This window comes from Odocoileus virginianus, chromosome 5, assembly GCF_023699985.2.
Source record: "Odocoileus virginianus isolate 20LAN1187 ecotype Illinois chromosome 5, Ovbor_1.2, whole genome shotgun sequence".
Lineage (NCBI taxonomy): Eukaryota > Metazoa > Chordata > Mammalia > Artiodactyla > Cervidae > Odocoileus > Odocoileus virginianus.
In genome coordinates, this window is record NC_069678.1 from 957,535 (window position 1) to 984,868 (window position 27,334).

The 27,334-nt window shown below is 38.6% G+C and overlaps 2 protein-coding genes across 7 annotated transcripts in view; one reads left to right on the forward strand and one right to left on the reverse strand.

Annotated features, from left to right (window-relative positions):
* GPR89A (G protein-coupled receptor 89A) overlaps positions 1-12,952 on the forward strand; it is a 47,013-nt gene extending 34,061 nt beyond the window's left edge. For 2 of the 5 annotated variants that reach the window (XM_020904146.2, XM_070467212.1), the window contains 5 exons: positions 60-152; positions 7,946-8,041; positions 9,586-9,675; positions 12,107-12,172; positions 12,304-12,952. In XM_020904146.2, coding sequence (XP_020759805.1) covers positions 60-152; positions 7,946-8,041; positions 9,586-9,675; positions 12,107-12,172; positions 12,304-12,510 — 552 coding nt within the window. In that variant the 3' untranslated portion in view covers positions 12,511-12,952. Of the gene's footprint in view, positions 1-59; positions 153-7,945; positions 8,042-9,585; positions 9,676-11,548; positions 11,623-12,106; positions 12,173-12,276 lie in introns of those variants that run through there. The other 3 variants (XM_070467211.1, XM_070467210.1, XM_070467209.1) reach the window with 3 other exon arrangements.
* Positions 12,953-13,686: 734 nt separating this feature from the next.
* PDZK1 (PDZ domain containing 1) overlaps positions 13,687-27,334 on the reverse strand; it is a 49,273-nt gene continuing 35,625 nt past the window's right edge. For both annotated transcript variants that reach the window (XM_020904133.2, XM_020904123.2), the window contains exons 4-9: positions 26,370-26,506; positions 25,334-25,529; positions 22,966-23,162; positions 16,604-16,828; positions 15,611-15,907; positions 13,687-14,171 (exon numbers count right to left, since the gene is read on the reverse strand). In XM_020904133.2, coding sequence (XP_020759792.1) covers positions 14,118-14,171; positions 15,611-15,907; positions 16,604-16,828; positions 22,966-23,162; positions 25,334-25,529; positions 26,370-26,506 — 1,106 coding nt within the window. In that variant the 3' untranslated portion in view covers positions 13,687-14,117. The remainder of the gene's footprint in view (positions 14,172-15,610; positions 15,908-16,603; positions 16,829-22,965; positions 23,163-25,333; positions 25,530-26,369; positions 26,507-27,334) is intronic.

Consider the following 27,334-nt stretch of genomic DNA (forward strand, 5'->3'; position numbering starts at 1 on the left):
TAGGATGTAAGTATACATTTTGCTAGGACTAACCGTGTTTTGTGTTTATTCTCCCTCAGGAGAGAATAGAATACTCCAAAACTTTCAAAGGGAAATACTTTAATTTTCTGGGTTACTTCTTCTCTATTTACTGTGTTTGGAAAATTTTCATGGTAAGTATATTTTTTTAATTATCAGGGTTTAGATGATTTTCTCTAGTAATGGCAGAGAGAAAATTGGGTTTGGTTGAGGCCGTGAACTAAGTGCCAAATCCAACTGCATTAACAGAGCATGTCATCTTTCACATATCTGAGCCTCTTCCCCCTCTTCTTTTTGGGTTCCCTAGAAACAGGAGGTTGCATTTGTCTTCTGTCAGAAATCATTAGTAAGTTCTTAGGTTGTGAAATATATGAAGTGCCTATAGGGGTTTCCTGTTTTACACCCTACTCTTCATATTACCCATGAGTACATGACTATATAACACTACTCCAACCTTCAGCTCAGAACAGAAACCACCTGTCCTTTTTAATAATCTGTATATACCCGAAAAAAGTAAATTCTAAAACATATTCCTACAGATAAATTCATCTTCTGTGCTTCCAGCTCTTACTCTTTTGTGGCTTGCCCTCCCGCTCTATTCTTTATGTGCATTTGATGCACTGCTTTATTTGTCTTTACTTGTGACCCATCTGCAGGTATTAATGGATTTCAGTGTGATTATAAAAAAGGCTGATTTGACTTTCTAGTTTGATGACTTTCCCACTGAGGCTGTGCTTGCACAAAGAGGAGCTTTGTCAGCTTGTTAATTTTGATCAGTGTAGATGAATGGAAGATTCTAGATTTAACAGATGTAAATGTTATAAAAAATTGATGTTAATACCCATTCAGATGACATTTTAAAATCTTGACTTCTTCAGCGGGAGAGGATAAATGAAGATAGTGTGTTCAGTTATCAAGTATTCATATTATTAAGCTACTAAAGGTTTCCCTGAGATGCAGCCTTTAGGAGAGTGTAACATTTTTTAACAGCTTTATTGAGATGTGGTTGACATTCAACAAACTGTACATATTTAACATATACAATTTGGTAGGTTTTGATACATGCATATACCTATGCAATGGCCATCAGCCAATCAACATAGAGAACATACCCATCCATCACTTCTGAATGTTTCCTCAGGCCCCTTTGTCTCTCTATACTTTGTAGTATTCCACTGTATGGATGCACCACAATTTGTTTTATCTGTTCACCTGCTGATCAATATTTGTTTGTTCCCCATTTGGGAATATTACAAATAAAGTTGCTGTGAATATTTGTCTACAAGTCTGTGTTTGGACATATGTTCTCTTTTCTCTTGGGAGAAAGCATTTGCGTGTAGAATGGCTGGATCATATGGCAGACATATGGTTAACTTTTGAAGAAATGGCCAAACTTTTCCAAAGAGGTTGTACCATTTTACATTCCTACCTGCAGTATGTGAGAGTTTCAATTATTCCACATCCTTGCTAAGGCTGTGTAGTCAGTCTTTTAAATCTTAGATGTTTTAATAGATATGAGGTGGTACTAAATCATTTTAATTTGCATTTTCCTAATGCCTAATGATGTTGAACAACTTTTATGTGCTTTTTTGCCACCTGTGTATCCTCTCTGGTGATGTATCTGTTCAGATTTTTTGCCAGTTTTTTAATTGTGCTCAGTCATTCAGTTATGTCCAACTCTTTGCAGCCCCATGGACTGTAGACCTCCAGGCTCCTCTATCCATAGAATTTTCCAGGCAAGAATACTGGAGTGGGGTGCCATTTCCTCCTCCAGGGGATTTTCCCAACCCAGCGATTGAACCCACATTTCTTACATCTCCTGCTTTGGCAGGCAGATTCTTTACCATTGGGCCACCTGTGAAGCCCATTTTTTAAATAGGTTGATTGTTTTCTTTTTGTTGGGCTTGAGAGTTTTTCAGTATATTCTGGTAACCTTTTATCAAATATGTGATTTTTAAATATTTTCTCCCATCAGTGACTTGGCTTTTCATTCTGTTAGTATCCTTCAGAAATCAAAAGGTCTTAATTTCAATGATGTCCAATCTATTCTTCTTTTATTATAAATTATGCTTTTGTGTTGTATCTAAGAAATCTTTGTCTAACCTGGGGTCCCAAAGATTTTTTTTCATGTTTTCTTAATATGAAAAATATAAAATAGAAATTTTATAGTTTTAGATTTTACATTTATGTCTGTGAGCCATCTTAAGTTAAATTTCTAATATGATATTGGAGTATGAATCCAAGTTCACTTTTTTCACATAGATATCCAGGTGTTCTAGCACCATTCATTGAAAAGAGTATCATTTCTCCATTGAGGCAATTTTGCAATTTTTAAAAAAAAAAAAACTAATTGACCTTATGTATATGGGTCTATTTCTGTTCTCTTTTTTTCTATTGAGATTTATGTGTATCTTATATATTTACTTCTGCCAGTACCACACTGTCTTGATCAATATGTCTTCCAATCGATGAACATGGTACAACTTTTTATCTATTTAGATTTTCTTAATTTTTCTCAGCAGTGTTTTATAGTTTTTGGTGTACAGATCTTTCTCATCTTTCATCAGATTTATCTAAGTATTTGATTTTTAGATGCTATTATAAATGACAATGTTTTTATAATTTTAATTTTCAAGTGTTAATAGTATATAGATATACAACTGATTCTTGTATATTGATCCTGTATTCTGTTACCTTGCTAAACTCTCTTATTGTTTCTAGAAGCTTTTTATAAATTACATAGGATTTCCTACATAGACAATTCCATCCTATCTTTTCCTCCTCTTCAAGCGTTACTGCACTGACCAAATCCTGCAGTAACAAAATTAAGTAAAGCAGTCACCCTGATTTTGTTCCTGATCTTAGGGGGAAAGCATCCAGTCTTACACCATTAAGTATGGTGTTAGCTGTTGGTTTTTCCTAGATGCCCTTTGTCAGATTGAGGAATTTTCTTTTATTAATAGTTTCTTAAGTGTTTTTAATCATGAAAGCATGTTTGATTTTGTCACTTCTGCATCTATGGAGATGATCATATGGTTTTTCTTTTTTAGTCTGCTAATACAGTAAAATTAATTTTTGAACATTAAACTGAACTCACATTCCTGGAGTAAACCTTACTTGGCCAAGTGTATTATTCTTTTAATGTTTTGTTAGATTTAATTTACTAATGTTTTGTTAAAGAGTTTTTGCATCTATGTTTATGAAGAATTTCAGAGTATAGTTTTCTTGTTAATGTCTTTGGTTTAGGTGTCTAACCTTAAACTATAAGTTGAGAAGTATTTCTTTCTCTTCCAATTAGTAGAAGGGTTTGCATGGAATATTAATATGTTAATAAATTAATGAATGTGATATATAATTAAATTCTGTAATTGAATGTTAATATATAAACATATTAACAACTTTATTAAATGGAGTCATGAGATGTGATCTTTTGTGGTTGGCTTACTAACATAATGTTTTCAAGGTTTATCTATATTGTAGCCTCTATCAATAAATACTTCATTCCTTTTTATGATCGAATAATATTTATTCCATTATATGGATATGCCACATTAATTTAAATTATCCACTCATTAGTTGATGAACATTTGAGTTGTTTTATTGTGACATTCTGGCCACTATAAATAATGCTGTTGAGCATTCATGTGTGTTTGTTTTGTGGGCTGTGCTGGGTCTTCATTGCTGTGCAGGCTTTTCTCTAGTTGCCGCGAGCAGGGGCTACTCTGCTGTTGCAGTGCAGTCTTCTCGTTGTGCTGGCTTCACTTGTTGCAGAGCACAGGCTCGAGGATGTGTGGACTCAGGAGTTGCAGCACATGGACTTAGCTGCTCTGCGACGTTTGGGACCTTCCTGGACTAGGGATCAAAGCTGTGTTTCCTGCATTGGCAGGTGGATTCTTTACCTCTAAGCCATCAGGGAAACCCCATGTATAAGTTTTTATGTGGACATGTGTTTCATTTCTCTTAGGTATATATCTGTAGAAGTAGAATTGCTGGGTTATATGCTTACTATATGTTTAACCTTCTAATAAACTGCCTAACTACCAGGCTGTTTTCCAAAGCATCTGCACCATTTATATTCCTGCCAGCAATGTGTGACAGTTGCAATTTCTCTACAGCCTCTCCAATACTTATTATCTATCTTTTTAATTATAGTCATTTTGTTGTTGTTTAGTCGCTGAGTCATTTCCAACTCTTTGCAACCCCATGAACTGCAGCACGCCAGGCTTGCCTGTCCTTCACTATCTCCGGTGTTGGCTCAAACTCATGTCCATTGAGTTGATGATGCCATCCAACCATCTTATCCTCTGTTGCCCACTTCTCTTCCTACCCTCAGCCTTTCCCAACATAAGGTTCTTTTCCAGTAAGTGAGCTCTTCACATCAGATGGCCAGAGTATTGGAACTTCAACTTCAGCATCATTATTCCAATAAATATTTAGGGTTTATTTCCTTTAGGATTAGATTGGTTTGATCTCCTTGCAGTTCAAGGGACTCCCAAGAGTCTTTTCCAACACCACAATTCAAAAGCATCAATTCTTCAGTGCTCAGCCTTCTTTATGGTCCAGCTCTCACATCCATACATGACTACTGGAAAAACCATAGCTTTGACTAGATGGACCTTTGTCAGCAAAATAATGTCTCTGTTTTTTAATACTCTGTCTAGGTTTGTCATAGCTTTTCTTCCAAGGAGTCTTTGAATTTCATGGCAGCGGTCACTGTTTACAGTGATTTTAGAGCCCCCAAAAATAAAGTCTGTCACTGTTTCCATTGTTTCCCATCTATTTGCCATAAAGTAATAGGACCAGATGCCATCCCTGATCTCAGTTTTTTGAATGTTGAGTTTTAAGCCAGCTTTTTCACTGTCCTCTTTCATCTTCATCAAGAGGGTCTTTAGTTCCTCTTTGCTTTCTGCCATAAGGGTGGTGTCATCTGCATATCTGAGGTGATTGATATTTCTCCCAGCAATCTTGATTCCAGCTTGTACTTCCTCAAGCCCAGCGTTTCTCATGATGTACTCTGCATATAAGTTAATTAAGCAGGGTGACAATACACAGCCTTGACGTACTCCTTTCCCAATTTGGAACCAGTTTGTTGTTCCATGTCCAGTTATAACTGTTGCTTTTTGACCTACATACAGGTTTCTCCTTAGAGGAGGCAGGTCAGGTAGTCTGGTATTCCCATCTCTCTAAGAATTTTCTAGTTTCTTGTCATCCATACAGTCAAAGGTTTTAGCATGATCAATGAAGCAGAAGTCGATGTTTTTCTGGAATTCCCTTGCTTTTTCTATGATCCAATGGGTGTTAGCAATTTGATCTCTGATTCTTCTGACTTTTCTAACCCCTGCTTGTACATCTGGAATTTCTTGGTTCATGTACTATTGAAACCTAGCTTGAAGGATTTTGAGCATTACCTTGCTAGCATATGAAATGAATGCAACTGTGCAGTAGTTTGAACATTCTTTAGCATTGCCTTTCTTTGGGATTGTAATGAAACTGACCTTTTTCAGTCCTGTGGCCACTGCTGAGTTTTCCAAATTTGCTGGCATATTGAATGCAGCACTTTTAACAGCATTATCTTTTAAGATTTGAAATAACTCAGCTGAAATTCCATCACATCCACTAGCTTTGTAGTGATGCTTCCTAAGGCCCACTTGACTTCATACTCCAGGATGTCTGGCTCTAGGTAAGTGACCACACCATAGTGGTTATCCAGGTCATTAAGATCTTTCTTGTATAGTTCTTCTGTGTATTCTTGCTAGCTTTTCTTAATATCTTCTACTTCTGTTAGGTCCATACCGTTTCTGTCCTTTATCATGCCCATCTTTGCATGAAATGTCCCCTTGGTGTCTCTGATTTTCTTGAAGAGATCTCTAGTCTTTCCCATTCTATTGTTTTCCTCTGTTTCTTTGCATTGTTCACTTAAGAAAGCTTTCTTATCTCTCCTTGCTATTCTTTGGAACTCTGCCTTCAATTGGGTATATCTTTCAATATTTTGGTGGATGTGAATTGATATCTCTCATTCTTTTTTTTTCCTGATCAATCTGGATAGAAGTTTATCGATTTTTATTGAACTTTTCAAAGAACTAGCATCTGGCTTAATTGATTTTCTCTATTTTTCTGGTTTCTACTTCATTGATTTCTGCTCTGATCTTTATTATTTTTCTTCTGCTGCTCTTTTGGGTATCTTTTTCTGATTTCTTAAAGAGGAAGCTAAGATCATTGACTTGAAACTTTTTTTAGATGTAGGCATTTTAATGCTACAAATTTCTTACTAAGCACTATTTTATTTGTATATCACACATGCAACTTTTTTGATATGTCTATATTTATTTTCATCCGGTTCAAAATACTTTCTGATTTACTTTTTGATTTCTTCTTTGACTCATCGGTTATTTAGAAGTATGTTATAAAATATTTGGGCATCTTCTGAATATCTTTCTGTAACTACTTTCTAATTTAATTTCATGTGGTCTGAGAACATATTTTATATGATTTAAATCTTATAAGTCTATTGAGGCTTGTTTTCTGGCCCAGAGTATGGTCAACCATGGTTAATTAAGTTCTTCGTGCACTTGAATGGAAAGTGTATTCTACTCTGGTTGGGTGGAATAGCCTACAGGTCTCACTTAGGTCAAGTTGATTGATAATATTGTTAAGTTTTTCTAAACTCTTTCTGCTTTTCTGACTGCTTAATTATTGAGAGAGGGGTATTGAAATTTCCCCCTATTGTTGTGGATTTGCCTATTTCTTTTTTTAATTATATCATTTTTTTTCCTTCATATATGTCATGTAGGATCACTATGTACCCCTTGATGAAATGATTCTTTTATCATTATGAAATGACCCTTTTAGTCTCTGGCAACATTATTTTGCTATGAAATCTACTTTGTCTGATATTAATATAGACATTCCAGCTTTCTTTTGATTATCATTAGCATAATATATCTTTTTACATGCTTTTAGTTTTAACCTATTTGTATCTTTATATTTAAAGTGGACTTCTTGTAAACAACTTGCTTTTATATCTAATCTAATGGTCTCTGCCATTTATTTGTCATATTTGGACCAGGAGTCAGCCATCTGTAGCCCCTAGGCCAAATCCAGCCACCACCTGCTTTTATTTAAAAAGTTTGATTGGAACACAGCCAAGTCCATTTATCTACACAGTCATATGACCATGGCAGAGTTTGCCAACCTCTGGTTTAGACCATTTATATATTTTTTAAACTTTTTATTTTGTATTGGAGTATAGCCAATTAACAAACAATGTTGTGATAATTTCAGGTGAGCAGCAAAGGGACTCAACCATACATATACATGTGTCCATTCTCTCCAAACTCCCCTTCCATCCAGGCCACATAACACTGAGTTCCATGTGCTATACAGTAGTAAACCATTTATATTCAATGTGTTATTGTTATGGTTGAGCAACCCTGTTGCTGTATGTTTTTATTTGTCTTGTGTTATTTTTTCCTTTTGTCTTTCTTCTTTTGGATTAATCGATTATTTTTCATAATTCCGTTTGATCTTTGTTGGCTCGTCAGCTATAATAACTCTCCTTGTTGTTTTAGTGATTGCTATTAGAGCTTTCAGAAAATAACCATAGGGAATGACCCTGGAATCCCTTGATTCTCTTACCTTGTGTTTTACCAGAATGTTACCTTTCTGGATCCTAATAAATTGAGGTGTATATGTCATAGCCTTATCCCCCTTTACACTCTACAGAAAAGAAAGATAGGGTAGATACGGACTTTTGTTTGCCGATGTATGAATAGCCAAAATAGATTTCTTATGTATGATTTAGACTGAAAGTAGAATTGCATTTTTAGGAATATCCACCTGTAAGAAACACTTGGTGATTCATTATTTTGAATCATTTTTTGAAACTAATTTTTGAGATACTCTAATGTAAAGGTCTGTGTCTCTGTAGGCAACCATCAATATCGTATTTGACCGAGTTGGGAAAACTGATCCAGTCACAAGAGGCATTGAAATCACTGTGAATTATCTGGGGATCCAATTTGATGTAAGAGTTGTATCAAAATCTTTGTTTATGTTAAGATTCTATGTCCTTACTCTAGGTACTTGTTTCTGCTTTCATTCTTCTCCCTCTCTATTGTTTTGGCATATTCACATGGCAGATTCGTAAAGGGCCTAAAACCATAACTAATGACTGGAATTATTGTTTTCACGGGTAGTGATCACTTCTCAGTTCCTTCTCTTCTTAGTCACAGCTGCCACTCTCCAGCTTCTCCCTACCAAATATTCAAATATTTCTGTCTGTGATACTTGATGATATCTTTAAACATATAACTCACCTTTGATTCCTCTGGTAGAAAATTAGCTACTAATTAGTGTTTTTGTGTTAGAACTAAAATGATTTCTGCTATAAGAAATCTGTATAATTCATATGGGCTTTGAGCTAAAAATGGTTAACTGTCCCTTGTGCACAAATTTTTTTTTAATCTTCTTTCTACCTGTTTTATAATTGTGACAGTCTTGTCCCAATTTGAGTTTAATGTCTTTATTTGTAGAATAGTGCATTTTCCAGGTATTTATATGGCCGGTGATTCTAGCTGGTTGGCACTTTGGTAATAAAACCAGTATCACATTCTTAGTCCTTACGAGTGCCGTTTAGTTGTTCTATGATCCTGGCCGTAGTTTGCATGATACCCTCAGCTGGACGTGCCCCTGGTAGCTGGATAAAATGAAAATACACCAGAGCAAATTGAACTCCAGTCCTTGAGAAACAACTCAAGGCACACATTTCTTAGATGATAAATCAACAGTGTATCCTTTTTCATGTGAAGGAGCATGGTTTCTTTCCTTCAACTAGTATATAAATTATGTGGTAGAGCATGCTTCACTCATATGTATTTTTCTTTTAAAATTTTTTTACTGGGGTGAATTTTTAGAAATGCCCTTCCTTGTTAGTGCTTTTCTAGGGCTAGTTGCTGTGTATGTATATGTGTTCCATCTGTAACTCATCTACACACCACTCCACATTTCATAAATCTGAATAACATCTCTCAGATGTTGGCAATACAGCTCCCCTCTGATGCTTTTCAGCCTTGAATCAAACACAGGGTATCACAGCTGCCTCTCACTCTGAAGCAATCCAAGAGACGGAAAAGGTATCATCCTGTGATTCAAATAAAGGTCAACTACTTCCTAGACCATAGCTGAGAATGTCTACATACTCTTTTATTATTTAAGTTTTGGGTGATCAGAGAACTGTCATTCACAAATATTAAACATTATCAGGCTGCTATTTAGTTTCCTTTTAATTCATGCTTTTTACTTGAAGCTATGTTATTTGCTTTGTGTTTCTTCTGATTTATTAGTATTATTTTCATCATTTCACTGCATTTGCTGTCTTCTGTCCTTAAGTTTTAGGTCTGCTAATTAAGATACCCACTGAAGTCTTTGCATACATGTTTTTATTGCCACTTACTTACTAATGAAGTTCCCTCTCACAGTCACTTAAGTGATAATAATGTATCATCTTAGCTTTCCCATCTCTCTGAACAGAGATTTAACAAATATTTTTTCTTCCTCTTGTCTTGACAGGTGAAGTTCTGGTCCCAACACATTTCCTTCATTCTGGTTGGAATAATCATAGTCACATCTATCAGAGGACTGCTGATCACTCTTACCAAGGTAGGTTGTATCACAGAGTTGAAAAGTACTTAATTACATGTGGCACTGTGAGATAACTTTACCTAATTAAGATTTCTGCCTTCTGAGATCTTAAACAACAGCTACAAATTTGTAAAAGACATGCGACAGAATAAAAGAAAAAGTTAGACTAGCACATAAATTGATGATAATGTATTTACATCATACACCAGGCAGATAAGTACAGTTACCAAAGGTCATAGAATAAGATCACAATATGTTTCATTCACTGCTGTGTCACCAGCATCTAGAACAGAAACTGGTGCAGGTAGACACTGAGTAGCAGACAGTTGGAATGAATAAAGAAGGTGGTATTTGAGGTGAGACGAATAACTGGGAGAGTTACTTGTAAAGATATGGAAGCAGGAGAAGCTGAGTGCTGGGCTGTTTTCTGATCAACATAGGAAAGTTTCATGGAACTGGAAGGTAAATTCTCTGGCAGAAGAGGTGGGACTTCAAAATCCAAGAGCTGTTGAAATGAAAGGAGCAAAGAGGTTGGGAGGGGGAAAGGGCTCTGCAAACATTGAGCACAATTTTAGGAAGAGCCCAGGAACCCAGAAACAATTACAGGGGCTTGGAGTGGTCTGGTGTAATTTGCTTTAATGTTATGTAATGATGCTAAAGTCATATGTATCACATGGTTTCTGGTAAGTAGGAATCTTTTCACGTTATAATACTTAAAACCACCAACTTACCCATATCAGTTCAGTTTAGTTGCTAATTCCTGCCTGACTCATTACAACCCCATGGACTTCAGCACGCCAGGCTTCCCTGTCTTTCACTATCTCCTGGAGTTTGCTCAGATTCATGTCCATTGAGTCAGTGATGTCATCCAACCATCTCGTTCTCTGTCGCCCCCTTCTCCTGCCCTCAGTCTTCCCCAGCATCAGGGTCTTCTCTAATGAGTCGGCTCTTCGCATCAAGTGGCCAAAGTATCGGAGCTTCAGTTTCAGCATCGGTCCTTCCAGTGAATATTCAGGAATGATTTTGTTTAGGATTGACTGGTTTGATCTCCTTGCAGTCCAAGGGACTCTCAAGAGTCTTCTCCAACACCTCAGTTCAAAAGCATCAATTCTTCAGTGCTCAGCTTTCTTTATGGTCCCACTCTCACATCCATATGTCACTATTGGAAGAACCATAGCTTTTACTAGATGAACCTTTTTTGGCAAAGTAATGTCTCTGCTTTTTAATATGCTGTCTAGGTTGGTCATAACTTTTCTTCCTCGGAGGAAGCGTCTTTTAATTTCATGGCTGCAGTCACTCTCTGCAGTGATTTTGGATCTGTTTCCATTGTTTCCCCATCTATTTGCCATGAAGTGATGGGACTGGATGCCATGGCCTTAGTTTTTTGAATGTTGAGTTTTAAGCCAGCTTTTTCACTTTCGTCTTCTACTTTCATCAAGAGGCCCTTTTAGTTCCTCTTTCTGCCATAGGGATGGTGTCATCTGCATATCTGAGGTGATTGATACTTCTCCCAGCAATCTTGATTCCAGCTTGTGTTTCATCCAGCCCAGCATTTCTCATGATGTCCTCTGCATATAAGTTAAATAAGCAGGGTGACAATATACAGCCTTAAATTGGGAAGTACTCCTTTCCCAATTTGGAGCCAGTCTGTTTTTCCATGTTTGGTTGTAACTGTTGCTTCTTGGCTTGCATATAAACTTCTTAGGAGGCAGGTAGTGTTCTGGTATTCCCATCTCTTGAAGAATTTTCCACAGTTTGGTGTGATCCACACAGTCAAATGCTTTGGTGTAGTCAATAAATCAGATGTTTTTCTGGAACTCTCTTGCTTTTTCTGTGATCCGACAGATGTTGGCAATTTGATCTCTGGTTCCTCTGTGTTTTCTAAATCCAGCTTGAACATCTGGAAGTTCTTGGTTCAGATACTGTTGAAGCCTCACTTGGAGAATTTTGAGCACTGATTTGCTGGTATGTGAGATGAGTGCCACTGTGCAGTAGTCTGAGCATTCTTTGGTATTGCCTTTCTTTGGGATTGGAATGAAAACTGACCTTCTCCAGTCCTGTGGCCACTGCAGAGTTTTCCAAATTTGCTGTCATATTGAGTGCAGCACTTTAATAGCATCATCTTTTAGAATTTAAAATAGATTAACTGGAATTCGATCACCTCCACTAGCTTTGTTCATAGTGATGCTTCCTTCAAAGTATCACTAGTAGTGATGCTACTAATTTGTAGTAATATTTTCCCATACTTACCCATATGGGAAAACTATAAGTGGATCCTTTTGGGGCAGCCTGTTTAAATGTCTTATTTATAGCCTTAATCTTATGAACGGTTCTACACAAGCTGGTGGCATGGAAAAAACACTTTTATTTACATGCTAACTATACTAAATGTTGTTGACACAGGAATATAGAAGTACTGTATAATCATCTCTCCTCCCTTTCTTGACAGTTCTTTTATGCCATCTCCAGTAGTAAGTCCTCCAATGTCATTGTCCTGCTATTAGCACAGATAATGGTAAGTTTAATAAACTAGCTTTATGTGTAGAGCCGTAAAATACCAGAAATGTTTCATACTTTTTAGTATTTTAACAATTTCCTTTGTCTGTCACTGCATTCAAGCCCCTTCTGGATTCATTTGACCTATAGGGCATGTACTTCGTCTCATCTGTGCTGCTGATCCGAATGAGCATGCCTCTGGAGTACCGCACCATCATCACCGAAGTCCTTGGAGAGCTGCAATTCAACTTCTATCACCGTTGGTTTGATGTCATTTTCCTGGTCAGTGCTCTCTCCAGCATACTCTTCCTCTATCTGGCCCACAAACAGGCACCAGAGAAGCATATGGCACCTTGAACTCATGCCTATTACAGACTGCTACCGGCCAGTGGTGTCAGAATTTGGATATAAGAGGGAAAAACTGGAGGAGCCAGGGCCTAACATTTTTAAAACAACATAGTGCTGTGGTAGCATATTCTACCTGCAGCTTACGCCTTCGTCCTCAGATGACACTGTAATCATGAGTAGCTTCAGTTTCTCGTTTATATGAGAGAGAAGTAACTCAAGCTAGCACTCAGCCAAGAGTACGCTGTTTGGTTTGAGGCTGGTGGAGTATGCCAGGTGGTGGGGCTAAAAGGAGCCAAGAAACTAAAGGGAGAAAATACACTGGAACTCTGGGGTAAGAGAAATGTAAGGTAGCTGCTTAAACACATGAGATTCTGTTTAATTAAGGATCCCATGGAGGAGGTTATGACTTTCCCTTGAGATTGACTATCATTAAAATCAGAGATTGTTAACACTTGGGCCTTACTGTCATTCTATCAGGGATAGCTTGGTATCATGCTTGTGTGATCTAAGTCAGCATCCCAGCCCTCCTCCCCATCCCCTTCCCCCTTCAAATAACCAAAAGTTCATCTATGTTGGGGAAGGAGTGGTATGCAACTGAAATAGAGTGTACCAAGAGAGACTTCAGAGTATGACATTTTTCTTATTTCCTTTCAACTTATTTCAATCCCTGGGTTAGGAAGATCCCCTGGAGAAGGGAAAGGCTACCCACTCCAGTATTCTGGCCTGGACAATTTCACAGACTGTATAGTCCATAGGGTCACAAAGAGTCGGACACGACTGAGCAACTTCCACTTTCACTTTAAACTAGTAATATTTAAAAGGGAATTACTCTAAAGTCACTGGTGATATTTCATTTTTTCTTTTCATCTGCCATTTGTGGGGTTGTGGGGTAAAACAATGACTAACTTAACTGGAATAGGTCACTTTCCTATCCTAGGACTCAGTCTTCATCTGTAATAGGAAGCTTTTGGAAAATTTGTAGGACACTCAGAAATGCAATTTAAGAAAATCTTGAATTTTATTACCAGAAAGTCTCTCTTTGTTACTGAGATCTTATTCTGAGTTTTGTTGTGTTGGGGGTTTCTAGAGGCAAAATGAAGGTTAAAACAAAAAAAGTTTACCAGAAACAAAAGCACTATTAAGGTTCTATCAGCCAACAGGGAAAATTCAAGCATACTCAAAAGGCATTTTTAATGGCATTTATTTCAGCAACAACAACATTCTTACAATAGCATGGTTTTAATAGGCTTATCTGCTCAGATACCTTAATTAGCAGTTCTCACATATACAGATTTATGAATCATCTTTGGTGCTCTGGGAACCTATAGAAGAAATAACATCAAACAGAGAAGAGCAGTTAAGTTGAAAGTTGAAAGAGATCTCATGAAAAGCATATGGCTCGTATATTAACTTTTCCTAAGTTGGCCATAAATAAGCTTTCTGCAGTAGCCACCCCTGAGACAGATGACAGCAGAAGACAATCACATGTGATGAACTGGTTTCCAAGGAGTTCTTCTCTAACAAAGACAGTAAACGGATGTCAGCTCATTCCTTGGGAAAGGATTCCTATTAAATACCAAGAAACAGCTGTCAGCCAGAGCCAGTGCTTGTTCTCTTCACATCTGTGTGTCTTCAGAATTGGAAGAAGAATGAGAGGCTGTACTGTGGGCCTGTGCAAAAGAAAACAGATGTGTAAGTGATAAGAGTGTGAACTTAAGGAGATGGGTGGTCTGTTTTAGATTTGCACCTCTTGAGTCAGGAAGAAGAGTCACTCACTAGAAGCTTGGTGTCCATAATTCTGCACTTGGCTTCATTTCCAGCTTGCTGTTTGACCCTGACACATTCCTTTTATTATCTATATATATATATACATATTTCTTTTCTATAAACTAGCATAGTACTATAATTGACTTTCTATAGAGTTATTATAGAATTTTTTAAAAGACATCTAGAATACTTTCTTTGTGAAACAATATAGGAAACAAGGTCAATGGCAACATGTATGCTATGGTCTGCATGTTTGTATCTCCCCAAAGTGCAGAGGTTCAGATCCTGTTTCCCAAGGTGATGAGGAGGTGATTAGGTCAGGAGCGCGAGCTCTCATGACTCAGATTAGGCCTTTATAAGTGGCCTCCCAGAATTCCTTAGCTCCTTCTACCATATGAAGGCAAGCCAGAAGTCCGCAGTCTGCAACCTGGAAGAGGGCCTTCACTAGACCCTGAATCTGCCAGTGCCGTAATCTTGGGCTTCTGAGCCTCCACAACTGTGAGAAATAAATGTTTGTTGTATATAAGCCACCAAGTCTATGGTATTTTGTTTAGCAGCCCAAATAGACTAAGACAGCTTATATTCATTAAAAATGAGTATTTGCTTTTTAGAGTACCAATCTGCAAAAATAATGTAATGAAAAAAATGTAAAACTTTTATTTAGAGTCTTGGCTTTGTCATACATTTCCTTTATGAACTTGGATAGTTTACTTTTGGGCCTCAAGTTCATCTATGAAGAGAAATTGAGACTTGTCAAGGAATTTATCTAAATGAAATACAAACAGAATAATGTTTATTCTTTCCCAGTAATGAAACTTGAATACCTGCCAGTTATTTTAAAAAGAATATTGTCTCTAACCACCACCATTCATTTTCATGCTCACCATGAACCAGGCACTGTTCAGAGACTTTAACAGTCTTAATATATCCTGGTAACAATCCTACAAGTTATCTTTGTTTTATAGGTGGGGAAACTGAGGCACAGAGAATAAATCCATTTTTTTCTGTTACTTGTTACCCAAGGCTGGTAAATTACCCAGCCTATTACCCAAGAGTGATAAATGGCAATTCCAGAATTTGTATGTAAATAGTCTGATTTGGGTTCTTCTGGTGTTTTCATTGTAATTTTGATAAGTTACTGTCAACTCCATGCTATGAAAAATTAGTTTATTCTTAAACTACCTCCTCTCACCCATGGTACTGAATTTGCTAGTTCTCTTTACACTGTAATTTTCTAGTGTTTTAGGAGAACTGTGGTAAGCGTAGATACATGGTGCACTTGTTAAGGACTTTACCGTACTCTGTTTAGTTAGATCACTAAAAACAATGTGTCACCACTCACTCGTTCTCGTTCTTCTGCAGTGTGTGAGTCTTGCTCTGATTCTTCCAGCCTTCCTTCATCAGGATCAGGGTCGTCATCCAGCGGATCAGCCATGGAGGAAACGATAGGGATTTTCTTAGCCTGGAAATAATCATAGGCCTTCTTTCCACAGACTAAGAGTGTGATAGTCTTGCCACTGCTCTGGATTCTGTCCACCACCTTCTCATAGGGCTCATCCAGCATGTTCACTCCGTTCACCTCAATGATGACATCCTCATCCTCCAGCCCAGCCAGGTCAGCAGGGCCGCCCTTCTGCACCTGTGAGCAGAGTTCTGAGTTACCACTTCCAAACAGAGGCCACAGAGTGTTAGACTAGCAATTCTGCAGAGGAGAGATGAGGGCTTTGAGAATTTATTCTCAGTCATGTTGAGAATACAGACATTTCTCCTTGAGGTACAGAAGTTTAAAATGGTGCCCTAATGCTTTCTGCTTATGAAAGCTACAATTTCATAAGTGCTACTCAAAAGAATAGTGTTCACAGTGGTTGAATATCCTATTGTATATCTTTCATATGGTGCTTTCCAGGGTGAAGGCATTAGATTCCATAGGTGCCCCGTCTTCATTCCCAACTTGAGAGCTACAGAGATAGTCTTCTAACTGTCAGTATCTGCAGGATAGTGGCATTATGCCAGACACACAGAAGCAAACAAGTATTACTTCCAGACAAGAGTTGTTAGTAGTGACTATCAACTACAGTCATGTCAACTCACTCTGTTTATTTGATTTGAAATGTCTAAAGAGACACACAGATGTTTCAGAAACAAATGATGTGAACTTTGATATACTCATAGCTATCTTAAAGGGTATGAGACCAGTATTTACTTGAACCCAAGTGAGACACTCAGTATAAGCCTTTGGTGTAATCTTTTTACTGAGCCATTAGTGAGTGGGAGGAACTGAGACTCTCCTTAGTGTGGTTGTGTTCACTGGGCTGCTGGAACCAGCTCACCATACCTCTTTGACGAATGAGCCTGGTTGACCCTGAACCGCGTTTAAGTGAAAGCCATAGCCATCTTCACCTCTAGCCAGCCTGCAGAGTTTAGGCTTATGATCTCCTACTTCCTCTGTAGTTTCTGGGCTTGAGACCTCCAGAGGAGCAGGAGTAGGAGCTGGAGCCTCCTTGACAGAACCATTAGGCAGCTCTTGGCTTTGATAGTAGAAAAATGGAGAAAAGCCAGCCTTTTGAAAATAAAGTGGAAAAAAACATTAATGATAAGTATGAGAATTTACACTTTATTAAATGTGCTGGTTTAATTTATAAGGTATCCACTATGTTCCACTCCTCTTCCAGATACATCTGGTTGTGGGCTATAAAATATCTCTACTACCCCAAACAGAAAAGGTATAAAGGAGGATTGAGCTTAGTTACAGAATAATGAGCATAAACAAACATACATACATTTGTGTAAGCAAATGTACATACACATAAAAGCAGTATAGAATGTTGTACAAGGATCCAAATCTAACAGAACTGCTAGTTTATTCTGATTCCATGATAGTGAGCAAGTCACTGAACAAATTGTCAGCAGTCTCCCTGTTGGGAGATTATAAGACATTGAGTGACTTGCCCAATACCTCATGCAGAGGAGGTTCACTTCGCCCTTTCCTTCAGTAAGATGGTCTTCAGAACTGTTCAGAGCCCCTCAAACACATTAGAGAAAGTGAAACATAAGATGATATTTTTGTCACTATTTGAATTACAGTGATCATTTGGGGGAGTAGGTAGAGGAAGTTGGCAATCATACAGTCACATATGGTAACAAAAGTCAATTCCAGTCATTTACTACTTGCTTCTCCCACTCCCCGCTCCAGTCCTGTCTGTTGTACTCTGTTTTACTATTTGCTGCTATAACCATTAGCTGACACTCTGCTATGCTAGACTCCTATCTTTTTTTTTTTTTTTAAGCTTTTTATCTTGGATTGAAATATAGCCAGTTAACAATGTTGCGAGAGTTTCAGGTGGACAGCAGAGGGACTTAGCCATACATATACATGTATCCATTCTCTCCCAAACTCCATCCCATCCAGACTCCTCACTATCTTTAAATACTTCTAATCCATCTCAGCTCCCAGACTGTCCATGTGAAGAAGGCAGTGATGGTCTTAAATATAAAAAGGCAGAGAAACAGGAAACATAGGACTAGTTTTTGTTACAGAATGAAGAGTTTAGCTGACTGTGGGTTTTAGTTAAGAGAATTAAAACTTTATTTAGTTGTATATTTTATATAGCTGTATATTTGGATATGGTAAGATTTTGGATCAGCAGTTTAATTACTGCCCACAGGTGTGCAGGACATTTGTTAGGCAATGAGTAGAAAATCAAGCAATTGAAGCTAAGCCTGGCTGACCCCGAACCCGTTTAAGTGAAAGCCATAGCCATCTTCACCTTTAGCCAGCCTGCAGAGTTTAGGTTTATGGTCTCCTACTTCTTGTTCAACAACCTGGCTAAAACTGGATTTGGGGTCCTAGTATCATCTGTTTTACCCCAAGGCCACATCTTCCTTTCTAAACAAGAGTAGCACCAGCACAGGACTCCCCTGCTGATACAGTGGATGAGAATGCTGCCAATGCAGGGGACATGGGCCTGACCCCTGGTCTGGGAAGACCCTGCCTGCCTTAGGGCAACTAAACCTGTTCATCACAACTACTCGAGTCTGTGCCCTCTAGAGTCCGCAGCTGCAGCTACTGAAGCCCGTGTGCTCCACCTGTGCTCCACAAGAGAGGCCACCACAATGAGAAGCCCGCACACCACAACTAGAGAAAGTTCTCTCGCAGCAACAAAGACCCAGCACAACCTAAAATAAAATTTTTTTAAAAAGAGTAGCACCAGCACAGAACCTCCTACTTACCCAATTCAATGAACCTCAGATCTTTCAATGCTGTGCTTGCAAATCTTCCCACATTTCTTTCTCTTTAAAATGTGGAAAATTGTCAGTGACTCATCACATGCGAAAATACTTCTGCTATCACTACAGATCAACTGTATCTGACAATAGCAGCTAGTCTTGAGGCAGAGGATGATAATGAGTCTTTACTCATCTTCATTCAAATATTTGGGTGTCTGGTATGTGCCAAGAACTGGTCTAAGTGTTTGTTTTAGTCACTGATATATATATATATATATCAAAGATCCAACCCTCATGCACCTACCCATCTATGGAAGTTACTTTGGGAGAGAAGAGGGAGGAAGAGGATGGAGACAGGCATCTTAGATCCAATTTCTCTCATACTAATCAAAACATTAAAATTATAGTTAAGTCACTCTGTCGTAAGATTAGGAGGCATTGAAAAGGACTTGGGAATTCCCAGGTGGTGCTAGTGGTAGAGAACCTGCCTGCCAGCACAGGAGACACAGAAGACGCAGGCTTGATCCCTCGGTTGGGAAGATGCCCTGGAGGAGGAAATGGCAACTCACTCGTTTTCTTGACTGGAAAATACCATGGACAGAAGATCCTGGCAGGCTCCAGTCCATCATGGGGTTGCAAAGAGGCAGATGCAACTCAGCAAGCACACAAGCAAGCATGCATGAAGAGGACTTGATGCCTGAATTCCCTTTACAGCAGCTACTGCAGTGACCTTCTGACTTGTTTGATTTTTTTCCTCCAACTGGGAGCTCCCCACTCTGCAGAGCTTGTTCCTGGTAGCTTTGGTTGTCTTTAAGCCAAAAGCTAGCTCCTTATGCCTTCTCTATTTGGTGAAGCTGTGCCCAGTAGGACACCTCAAAAATAAGGCTACTTCCCACATGTAATAGCCTTTCAAATTCATGTGTGTGTGTGTGTGTGTTATTTGTTTTAAATCCATTTATCTGTCAATGGACACTTGGGTTGATTCCATCTTTTGGCTCTTGTGACTTGATTTGTGGCCTAGCACATGGTCTGTTCTGGAGACTATCCCATGTGCAGTTGAGAAGAACGTGTATTCCATTGTTGGGTAGAGTGTTCTTTGTTTAACTGTTAGATCTAACTGGTGCATTGTTCAAGTCCTCTAGTGCCTTACTTCTGTCTGATTATTCTATCCAGTATTGAGAATGGGCTATTGAAGTCTCCAACTATTATTGTAGAATTGTATTTCTCTTTTCAGTTTCATCAATTTTTGCTTCATGTATCTTCCAAGCTCTAACAATGTATAATTGACAGTTACAGTTGTGTATGTTTGAGGTGTACACATCATGATTTGCTAGACATATACATTGTGAAATGATTACCATGATCAAGTTAATTAACACAGATCCATTACCTTACATAGTTACAATTTAGCCTTTTAAATTCTTGACAATGTTTTCCTTTCTTCCCTAAAACCTATGGTTATTCAAACTAAATATTCACATAATGTCTTACAAAACCTATTCCCTGGTTACCTTTCTTGACACTGGCCTAAAGTGAGGTTGTCAGGACTGGACACATTGTTGATTAACTCATTTAACGCTTAATAACCACCCTTCGCCATAGATACACCCACCTTACAAGGAAGGAAACAGGCACAAGGAGGGTAATTTACCCAAAATTACATTACTGGTAATTTCAGGTGTAGTCTGATCAACTCAAAACAGTAATACTATCATCTTCAAAAGCCAAATGTCAATTAATGTAACCTTAAATTGAGTTTTTTGGGTAGGGGCAGCTACTTAGAGTGTCATCAAGTTTTCTGCACTTTTTTCTATAGTCATCAGTTCAGGCCTCACCATTTGGTATTTATACAATTTACTTTTAAGTTAGTTTAGTACTTGAAATATATTCCTGATTAAACTTTAAACTTACTAGTTTTTATTCTTCTATCTTGACTAGATATTTTAGATATTAGTCTCTAGTAATTATTTATCAACACATTAAGTCATCTGTATGACTTAAGTCTTTCCCATTCTGTTGTTTTCCTCTAACTCTTTGCATTGATTGCTGAGGAAGGCTTTCTTATCTCTCCTTGTACTCTTTGGAACTCTGCATTCAAATGGGAATATCTTTCCTTTTCTCCTTTGCTTTTTGCTTCTTTTCTTTTCATAGCTATTTGTAAGGCCTCCTCAGACAGCCATTTTGCTTTTTTGCATTTCTTTTCCATGGGGATGGTCTTGATCCCTGTCTCCTGTACAATGTCACGAACCTCTGTCCATAGTTCATCAGGATCATCGAAAAAGCAAGAGAGTTCCAGAAAAACATCTATTTCTGCTTTATTGATTATGCCAAAGCCTTTGACTGTGTGGATCACAATAAACTGTGGAAAATTCTTAAAGAGATGGGAATACCAGACCACCTGACCTGCCTCTTGAGAACCTGTATGCAGGTCAGGAAGCAACAGTTAGAACTGGACATGGAACAACAGACTGGTTCCAAATAGGAAAAGGAGTACATCAAGGCTGTATATTGTCACCCTGCTTACTTAACTTATATGCAGAGTACATCATGAGAAATGCTGGGCTGGATGAAGCACAAGCTGGAATCAAGATTGCTGGGAGAAGTATCTATAACCTCAGATATGCAGATGACACCACCCTGATGGCAGAAAGTGAAGAGGAACTAAAAAGCCTCTTGATGAAAGTGAAAGAGGAGAGTGAAAAACTTGGCTTAAAGTTCAACATTCAGAAAACTAAGATCATGGCATCTGGTCCCATCACTTCATGGGAAATAGATGGGGAAACAGTGGAAACAGTGTCAAACTTTATTTTTTGGGGCTCCCAGATCACTGCAGATGGTGACTGCAGCCATGAAATTAAAAGACGCTTACTCCTTGGAAGGAAAGTTATGACCAACCTAGACAGCATATTAAAAAGCAGAGACATTACTTTGCCAACAAAGGTCTGTCTGATCAAGGGTATGGTTTTTCCAGTGGTCATGTATGGATGTGAGAGTTGGACTGTGAAGAAAGCTGAGCGACGAAAAATTGATGCTTTTGAACTGTGGTGTTGGAGAAGACTCTTGAGCGTCCCTTGGACTGCAAGGAGATCCAACCAGTCCATCCTAAAGGAGATCAGTCCTGGGTGTTCATTGGAAGGACTGATGCTGAAGCTGAAACTCCAGTACTTTGGCCACCTCATGCGAAGAGTTGACTCATTGGAAAAGACCCTGATGCTGGGAGGGATTGGGGGCAGGAGGAGAAGGGGATGACAGAGGATGAGATGGCTGAATGGCATCACTGACTCCATGGACATGAGTTTGAGTAGACTCCAGGAGTTGGTGATGGACAGGGAGGCCTGGCGTGCTGTGATTCATGGGGTTGCAAAGAGTCGGATATGACTGAGTGACTGAACTGAACTGAACTGGTGACTTAAGTATATTAAATTGGTTTTCCATGTCTCCATCCATATTTAATAATATACTAGCTTAGGAACAAACAGCATGCTACTAGACATCTGTTCGGGTTGACATTTGGTCCAGTATCAAGTGCTCTTAGGTATGGTTGTTCAACTAGCTAAAAACCCATTAATTTTTCTATCATCCAGTTCACTCTTTAGTCTTCTTTACACAAATGTCTTGAAATGTCTATTCAAAATGTGCTAGAAGGGAGTATGGCATAATAAATTAAAACTTGCTTTCAAATACTGACTTCAGTCTTTGATAAAAGTGGGTGATTTTAGCCAGTCACTTAGTCTGTCTAAGCTTCAGGTTTTTTTAATCTGAAGGAGGCTAATTCTACCACCCAAAATATTCTTCCCTCTATATCATTTATATACCTTTGGATGCTTCTATTGTATATCACATAGAACAAGTTCATCTTTGTCCATTTTTGTGACCAACACCCAACAAGGCAGATGGCACTTTAGAAGGCCCCCGAATGTCTGCTAAGCTAGAGTGAACCTCAATTCTTGTGATAAAAGTGTTATAAAAAACCTTAAAATATGCAGACAATAGGTATTGTGACTAAAAGATAAAAGGAAATAAGGTTAGTTTGACACAGCTTGGTCTTGATGAGTCTATGTTTCTACTCCCTTGCTAAGGGTTTATAAAGTAATAATCCCTTCTAGGCTTTTACATGGGATTGATAGAACACATTGGTCTATAGGTTAAAATCCAGTCATTCTCTATTTGGGAAAGTTAGGACTACATCTGCGTATTTCCAGGCTATTTTTCATAGATTTTTCCCAGGTCACCAAGAGAAATTCTGAAGTTATATTTGCAAATTCTTTCAAAAATCTTATTTCCAAGGACTTAAACCTCATGAACCCATCACATTCTTTTATCTACCAATTTGAGCTTCAGTGCAGCCTTAATGATGATTGTTATGCCTCTTCCAGTATGAAGATCAAAGTGGTAACTTAACCAAAGTTTGAGGGCATGAGTGAATGGACCCAAACTTAATTCATGAATATGTGACCTTGTATTACTTACCAGTTTATATATGTTGTCTGTCTCTTTGTCTACCACCAACAGAGAGGTCTGATCTCCGCCCTTTCTAATCATTTCCACCACACTGTCATGATCAAGGGACTCCACAGACTTGCCATTGACAGCAACCACCAGGTCATTGTTCTTCAAGCCAGCCTTTTCTGCTGGACTTTTGGAATCTATGTCCTTGATGATTTGACCTACCCCCACCAAAAAAAAAAATTTAAATAAAATTATCAGAAAGATCCCTAGAAAACAAATGTGGGGATTTCTGCTGGGGCCTAAAGCCCTTATAAAATAGATATAAAAGGCATGCTGAGTACAACTCCTGTCCTTCCCACTAGGATATCTATACGCATCCTATCCACCTCAATCTGGTCAGAACTCATTACAGGAATAAACCCAGTCATTAATAATGAAAGAGTCTTAAATAAAAGAATTTATTACTAAAAGTGTTTGGGATTCAATCTTGACAAAACAGCATGCTAAGCAATAAGGGTCAGCAATGTCCCAGGTCAGTGTGCATACTTGTATGCTCATGTAGAAGCTAAGCCATAAAAAAGGGGAGGAGAGGGTGGGAAGAATGGTGAACAAAACCAAAGAATTCAGACTCCAGGAAACCCAAGGTAGCCTTTTAGTAGCAGTTGGGTAAATTCAGTAGTGAATGGATTTTTGAGTGCATGCCACACTTATGGGTGTTGAGTCTTCAGGAATTGAACTATCTTCACTAGAAGCCTTCAGATCTCTCACCCTTTTTTTTTTTTTTTTTTGCCCCTCATACAGTTTTAACAAGCTCCAATTTCACTTTTCCAGCTAGTTGCTTGGCATCTCTTGGTCACCTGATAGTGGGAGCACCATCCTCCTGTCACTGACACGTAGCATGATTCTTCCTCAGCATCCACTCCCTGTGTCTAATCAGCCAAGTCCTTCAGTGCTACCTTAATATTTTTACACATCTCTTCTGGAGCCCTCGTTCTTCTGCCTGAAATGCAGTTTGTATTCCTGTCTTGAATTCTTCCTAAACTGCTACCTTATCAGTTGCTCTCCCCTCCTTGTTTGCCTTCTCCAGTACAGACCTGCCTTCAGGTTCATCTTGATGCAGCATATGAGCAAGTCACTCCCCAGCACGACAGCATGAGTGTGAGCTTTGGAACTAAATAGACCTAATTTTGATTCTAGCTGTACTAGAACTATTTGACCATGTAAAAATTGTTGTATCTTCTTAAGTCCCCAATTACAGCAATTCTTGCAAAATTATTAGGAGTAATTGAGATGTGTAAAGCCCCCAAGCCAATGTAGGCTTAATTTTTCTTCTCTCTCACACTGTTCAAAAAATAACTCCCCACCAACCTGGAAATAAGTCTAAACTCCTCAACATGCACTCATAGTCCAGCATATGTCTCTTCAACTGACCTTTCTAACTTGATTTTCTGTGCTATACTTTAAATGGCCATCAAACTGAGCCTGTGTCTTCCTGCTTTATTCACACAATCTTATCTTCACGGATTGGACTTACTTGTCCCTATCCCATCACCTTGCCCAAATTCTATTCATACTACAAAGCCAGAGCTCAAGTGCTACCTTTACTATGAGGCCTCCCAATACCTTTTTAGTGAGAAAAACTTGCTCCAACATTGAATTTCCGTAGTATCTTAACTGCCCTCTTTTAAGATGTTTCTCACCATCTACCTTCAGTTATGGACATATGTGTCTTATCTCCTCAAGTAAATAGGGGTCTTCTGGACTGAAGAATTCTCATCGCATTCATTTGATATTCTCAAAGATCCTGAGGATGTTTTTATACCATATGAGCCAAACTAATGTTTCATAAATTAATGTAAATATATATGATGGAAAGAAAATGGCAACTTCGGGGTGAATAACAGTTTTCATGGCCTGAACCTACATTTTTTTTTCCTAATGTATTCAGCTTGTGTAGGAGGACCTTAATTCTTACTGAATTACAGGGAATCAGAAAGACTCCTGGTTCTATTCATGTCCCAGATCCCCACCCACACCTCTGCCTCAGATCTAGTGGTGTGTTGGCGCTGTCTCAAATCAGCTCATGAGAATACTTCTCAACTTTGCATTCTATGACAGCATGTTGTAGCTTGAAATCAGACATGGTGGGAGTATTTACACCACAACAAAGCAACACATGCTACAGATAGGGCTTTTTTTTTTTTTTCCCAGAGCCAATTTACTAGCATGCTACTGCTCAGATCCAAAATTCTGCCGCCTTATTCTGCTATGAAAACCTAAGGATACCCTGATGGGGGGGCTGTGGGGGCCTAATGGAACTCTGGAGTCACACTGGGATGAAGAATTGGATGGTTACACTGCCAAGTTTTCTGCTCTTCAAGTGCCTTACCTTTCTGTTCTGGGCTTTCCCTCAGGTAGAAACCATAGCCATTGCTTCCCTTCTTCATTTCTACTACACGGGGCTGGCAGGGTAGCAGTTTCAGACTGGCAGTTTCTCTCTTGACTTTTATCTTCTGCTCGCTATGGTGCTTGTCAGTTTCCTTGTCCACAAGCAGGAACGTGATGCGGCTTCCAGACTTCTTCACCTGCAACAACACTCACAGGTGAGGACCACCATCAGTCTCCGAGAAAGATGCTGGGAAATGGGAGAGTTTCTGCGTGGAGGCACAGTCTCCAGATTAACAGGACTTATGGGCTGTAAGTCCTGAGTTCAGCTGTAAACTGTTTTGTGCTACTTCACTGGTGTTTGTTTATCTTCCCTCATACAGTTGTTTCTCCCTTTGTTAAGTATGATGTCACCCACACAGATGCTAACTGAACCCAAGTGAAAGCTGGAATTCAGAAAACCCAGAAAGGTACTTAGGTGAAGACTAGGAAAGGAATTTGGAAAAGAAAGTAAAGGTCTACTTTGAAATATCATTCTACCAAGAAAAGATAAAGTTGGTCAATTTTCAAGGTTCCATATGACCCCAGAGGAAAACCTCTTGAGTGTTTTTCATGCATCATGGAATCATGCTGGGGCGTAAGATTTGGGGTATAACACATCAAATACTCCCCATGTGTAACTCGAGATTCATCACTCACACTGGTCACCTTCCAGCTTGTATTAAAACACTTTAGTAACATTGGTTCAACATCGAATTTATTACAAGTTTAGAGAGTGATTCCAGTCAATTACACATAAGATCCAGAAGATAATGGTTCTTTAGAACACTTTTCAAGACAACATGAAACTAGCAAAGGCCTCATTCCAAAACCCTATGTTAACACTGCTTACACCACTAGTCTGTTTGCTATTAATACAAAGGTTTAGCTTCCCATTATCATAGTCTTCCCATCATAAACTACCATTCCTGTCTTCCTGTCGCTTCCGATGAGAGCAGAGTGAAAGTTAAGGGTGAGAAAAGTACTCCTTTGGGATATACCTTTTCAACTACCTCCTCATGGCTGGCATCCTCTACATTCTCTCCATTCACTTCAATCACGTGGTCATCAACCAGGACTCCAGCTTTCATAGCCACACCTTGAGGTTTTATATCAGTCATGTACACTCCGTTTTTACCTGAAGGAGAGTAGGGGGTAATCAAGTGTCACAACGCTATTACACTGAAAGTCTAACAGCAAAGGGTTTTCTCCCAATAATATAAAACTAGAACTTCGCATTTTAGGGCTAACTCAAATAGACTTTAATACAGAAGGACAATTAGAACTCATAGCACAAACTTGACACAGCCATTACTCGGTTGATTTTCATTGATTTGAATAGGATTTCTGAGCCCAACTAAGTACACAGAAAGAATCTCAAGTGGCACTGGCCTCTTGAACCAGAAAGTAGCAAATCATGCCCACTCTGCATCACTGGGTCATACTCCCTCTCCTTTGCATTTGTAGAATTAGATGGCATCTGCTCTTCTGTCCAACTACCACATCCCAGTGGACTGAATGAATCTCACTGATGCAGGCTAAAGAAAACAGGCACAGGAAGAGAGGAAAGCATACACACACACGGTCAGTCTGGATTAGCAGGTAGTGTGATTTAGGTCTTTCTTAGAGAAATGCTGTCAGTTCTTTCAAGATATTAATATTTCAGCCTAGGCAAAGGGTACCTTCATTATGACTACATAAACCATTTGTAAAGAATAATAATAGTTTAAACTCTGCTTCCTTAAATTCTTGGCATTTCTCCTGTTACCTTTTTATATGTTTGTCATGAAGAAAACATTTTCTTCATAAAGCTAATTTAAACTTTTCACCACGGACATTACACGGAGGCCAAACGAATAGAGTCTGAACTGCAATTTCTTTTTTCTTTTTTTTTTTTTTTTACCATATTACTGATAATAAACCTCTGAGAAATGCCAAGCTTCCCTTGACCACCTATATCACTGTG